This window comes from Nannobrachium achirus, assembly GCF_963921795.1.
Source record: "Nannobrachium achirus genome assembly, chromosome: 21".
Classification (NCBI taxonomy): Eukaryota; Metazoa; Chordata; class Actinopteri; order Myctophiformes; family Myctophidae; genus Nannobrachium; species Nannobrachium achirus.
This window is the reverse complement of record NC_137828.1, coordinates 9,753,844-9,758,843: the sequence shown is the minus strand read 5'-3', so window position 1 is coordinate 9,758,843 and position 5,000 is coordinate 9,753,844. Positions and strand designations below refer to the sequence as shown.

General features: G+C 42.2%; 1 protein-coding gene across 1 annotated transcript in view; it reads right to left on the bottom strand.

Annotated features, from left to right (window-relative positions):
• Window positions 1-5,000, bottom strand: part of dnah5l (dynein, axonemal, heavy chain 5 like) — a gene marked incomplete at both ends in the record, with an annotated part of 142,853 nt that overhangs the window by 122,737 nt on the left and 15,116 nt on the right. Inside the window, 3 exons of the mRNA XM_080752420.1 lie at window positions 1-86; window positions 1,751-1,916; window positions 4,946-4,997. The exon at window positions 1-86 is cut by the window's left edge and continues 8 nt beyond it. Coding sequence (XP_080608546.1) covers window positions 1-86; window positions 1,751-1,916; window positions 4,946-4,997 — 304 coding nt within the window. The remainder of the gene's footprint in view (window positions 87-1,750; window positions 1,917-4,945; window positions 4,998-5,000) is intronic.

Genomic DNA, 5,000 nt, shown 5'->3' with positions numbered 1-5,000 from the left:
TCCAGGTTTGCAGGACTCTAGACTTGGCCACCTGCAGAACTCCCAGAACCTTCTTCACATCAGGACACTTTATCTCCTCCAACAGACTGATACATGAACACACACACACACACACACACACACACACACACACACACACACACACACACACACACACACACACACACACACATGTACACACACACACACACACACACACACACACACACACACACACACACACACACACACACACACACACACACACACACACACACACACACACACACACACACACACACACACGCGCACGCTGGTTACAATAGTACGTAGACTGCTTTGACATGACCAATGATGAAAAACTCCCATACCTACTGGGAGAAATACAATAATGTTCGAACACATAGCAGCAAGATTTGTGAACTGTTGCGACAAAAGAAGGCTAGAAACACAACCACCCTAAGGACTACAAACCATGGATTGACATCTAGGGTGTGCCAAATGTAGTTCTAAGAGCGGCCATTTCTTGGGTAAACACAGCCTTACACAGGTGTTCTGATTAGACTATAGCATTAGTTCTATGCAATCAAACAATTGAAACACCTGTGTTTTGACCCAAGAAATGGCCGCTAAGGACTACAATGACGTAGCCGCTGGCACACACTATACAGTATGAAACAGAGCTGCTACTTTTAAATGCATTTTGAGAAAAAATAATGCTATTATTTGTTCCAAAAGCTTTATACACTGTACATATATATATATGTATATATATATAAAATGTCACAATGCGACATAGCTCTGTTTACACAATGCTGTACCCCCTCCCAATGTATATATTATGTTCCCCATTTTCAACTGTTTTTATTTTGTTTGTGACACTTACTTTGGCAATGTAAACGTATGTTTTCTCATGCCAATAAAGCTCCTTTGAATTGAATTGAATTGCAACCAATTGTGCTGGGGACCCACCTGGAACCCCCTCAAGGACCACTGGTCCATACGAACACAACTGTCCCAGTTTGAGGGAGGGAAAGCCAGGCGGGGAAGGCGATCTTTTGTCACTGCACAATGGCGACTACTACAGGCTGGTTCCAGCATTACAGTGTGTATGTATTAGGGCATTCACCAAATATTTGAATATTCGAATATTCAAATATCAATGTCACTATTCGACATTGTTCACCGAAGTCGAATATTCACATTTTTTGTTGTTTTCTCTTTAAAAAAATATATAGTTTATAAAGCTTGGCTAGATAGGAAGTCATAAGAATGAGTTGTCAATGCCCCTGGTGGATGAATTTTTTAATGCTCTATACCAGGGGTTCTCAAACCTTTTTAGGCCGTGACCCCCAAAAATAAACATATTTGAACTGGGGACCCCCACCCTGACAAGCACTTTGAATTGTAAGTATTACATTTCATGTGACTCGGTTCCGCAGATAAATATTGTGAAAATAGCAGATCTACATGCTCACAACGCCTCGTGTTGCGAGGCGCTGTGAGCATGTAGATCGGCTATTTTCACAATGTTCGCCTCTTGCTTACTTAATATTTGACAGTTTGGCCAGTCCTGTCGAATATTCGAATACTTTGAGGTCGAATAATTGAAATACTAAAAATCACTATTCGTGAATGCCCTACTGCACTGCACAATGGCGTCTCCTACAGGCTGGTTCCAGCATTACAGTGTGTGTGTATACCTGTTAAACATGGTCATGCGTTGGCGCCTCCTACAGGCTGGTTCCAGCATTACAGTGTGTATGTGTACCTGTTAAACATGGTCATGCGTTGCTTCCAGTGGTCCAGCTCAGCTGAAGGCCCCACATCATCGGGTTCCTTCCTCATCTGTTGACTCTCCGTCAGCACCTGTCTAATCTGATTGGCCCACGCCAAGACCACTCCCTCCAGAGACTCCACCAGCGCACTGTTATTGGCTGAAAGGACAGAGCCAGGTTGTCAATCAAATCGACAGGTAGGTTGTTGGGCAGTCGCAGTGACCACACCACCGCTCTACCCATTGGTGGACATTGTACAAAGTGCTCAACCCCCAGTACTTGAGTCAAAGTATAGATCATGGTTCCCCAATAGGCGGCCCGCAGGCCATTTGCGGCCCGCGGGGGGCTACTGTCTGGCCCACACCAACCCCAGTAATAATGGTGGTATAAGAGCAGCGAAAACACTAGTATATCGTCGTTGTCGGGTGGAAATCTCGTATCTCCAAATTTGTACGTTCTTTTGCCGTGGACTGAAGACTCACCTTTTCAGACTCCACCTAAACCCTTAGCACTACAGTAAAATCAATGACCATACATGAAGCTAGTTAGCATTTGTTTTTTTTTAGGTTTCTTTAGAACTTTGATTATATTGTGTTTTCTCTAGATAGATATCCATTTACATTGTTATATTGCTGTTAATGTACTGAGCTATTATCTTGTTTATTATTGTGATGTTGTATCTGCTTATTGTAAGTCACTTTGGATTAAAAGCGTCTGCTAAATGCCTAAACTGTAAACTGTAAACTGTGTAAATCATACAAGGCCATCGCACAAAAGTAGTGAAAACAGCCGATCTACAAGCACAACGCCTCGCGATGCGAGGCATTGTGTGCTTTGTGGGCTGTTTTCACTAGTTTAAATCAATTTTAAAATGATAAATGCAAAACGAACGGTTTTGGACATACAAGATTTTCACCCGACAACGACGATATCTGAACTGTCACTGGAGTAGTGGGAACGCCACCGTCGCCCCCTGCAATGTTGTGGCCCTCAGCTTGGTACCCTAGACATAATTCAGTCCTTGGGGAAAACCAATTGGGGAACCCTGGTATAGATCATTGTTGTCGGGCAGAAACCAATAGCTCCACATTCTAACTTGTTTGTTTTTTTCATAAATGAATGCCCTACTTCATACATGGGCAACTGGCGGCCCGGGGGCCACATGCGGCCCCCACCTTCACTTAATGCGGCCCACGGGTTAATACCGGAATACTGATATATTATTGATTTGGTTACAATTCCAAACATGACCTGCTTTAATTCCATCAGTCTATATTAGTAGCTTAATGACTAGTATAGTAGTATTAAAATGTATTTTTTTTATGTCCAATGTTTGTAAGTTCATAAAGTTAACATGACTATATCATTAAATGTGTTTGAAATTAAATCAAAATGTTACATTTCAGGATTCCAATTAAAAAATAACAAAATATTATTCAGGATTCCAATTAAAAATAAGCAAAACATAGCTGATCTACAAGCTCAAAACGCATCACGCTGCGATGCGTTTTGAGCTTGTAGATCAGCTATTTTCTTTGCTTCTTTTGTATGAGATACTAGAATGACAAAGTAGGACATAGCAATATGCATTGTGGCCCTCTGGAGTGAAGGTGGAAATATAGTGGCCCTCGCCATCATCAAAGTTGCCCACCCCTGGCCTACTTGATCATACTACAGCGTTACTCAATTATCAGATCTATCAGATGTACAGTTGATTTTGTCGACACAAAGGCAGGCATTGATGGTGTCGTAATGGCTATTTTTACACTTGGTTGTAGATCTAACCCTAACCCTTACAGAGAACATCAGCCGAGCGCAACAAAACATAAAATGACCTGTCTTTCAATTCTGCTTGATCTCTTCTCCATGGTCATCACATTTAGTTTAGTTTTTATTTGTTCATGAAATTGTCAATATATTTAGTCTAATAACATTTGTAACTCAAATTTTGCTTCTGGGGGGGGGGGGGCCTGGGTCCGTGGCCAAATACATATCATTTGGGGGTCCTTGACATGAAAAAGTTTGAGCACCACTGACATAGAAACATAGGTTATTCAAAAAACCTTAGAAGGATTTTTATTCAAAGACTTTTCTTGATTTTTCAAAAACAGCAGATCTACAAGCTCGTATATCTGCTATTTTTCAATAGTTAGAAGCACAAAATAACGCGTAATAATGCGTTCCCAGTCTAAATGGGTTAAACCCCCTCCTACCCCTATGAAGAACATTCTTTGGGGGCTCGCAGGGAATCCTTTACCCAGTAGGGCATTCATGAATAGTGAATGAATATTTTTAGTATTCGAATTATTCGACCTCAAAGTATTCGAATAGTCGAATATTCGACAGGACTGGCAAAACTGTCAAATATTAAGTTAGCAAGAGGCGAACATTGTGAAAATAGCAGATCTACATGCTCACAACGCCTCGCGTATTTTCACAATATTTATCTGCGGAACCGAGTCACATTAAATGTAATACCTACAATTCTGCTTGTCAGGGTGGGGGTCCCCAGTTCAAATATGTTTATTTTGGGGGTCACGGCCTAAAAAGGTTTGAGAACCCCTGGTATAGAGCATTAACAAATTCATCCACGAGAGGCATTGACAACTCATTCTTCCTATCTTGCCAAGCTTTATAAACTATATATTTTTTTAAGAGAAAACAATAAAAATAAAAAAAACGAATATTCGACTTTGGTGAACGTCGAATAGTGACTTTGATATGCGAATATTCGAATATTTGGTGAATGCCCCAGTACCCAGGGCCCAGGATTTGGTGTAACCTCGCCTACCAGTCTTTCTCGGGACAAAGCCTGGTGTTCGTTCACAACAGACCGATTGGTTTCCGCCTAAAGCGCGGAAACCACTAGAAGAAGCGGCGTCGCTTTGATTTAGTTCCCCTCGTTTGTTTCCCCAATCACTATTAAAATGCTTGAGTAGCCTTGTGTAGTCTTGCCAGTCGCTACGAGTTGGACTAAAAGATGCACATACCAAACGAATTCTTCGAAAGCAAAACTACGCCTCATCAAGGTGTTTATTAGGTAGGCCCTAAAACTATGTCCTTGGGTGCAGGGGAATATTTTGGGTTATTTGGTGTGACACCCCTGGCTACGGTGTGTCAAGCGGGCGGCACCACCTTGCCCAGCGACACGGCAGCGACGCAGCAGCGCTCTGGGAAAAGGTCCGTACCTGCAGACCGGTAGTGGGCGGGGCTGCGCAGGTGTGCGACGGTTGCGATAAGCTC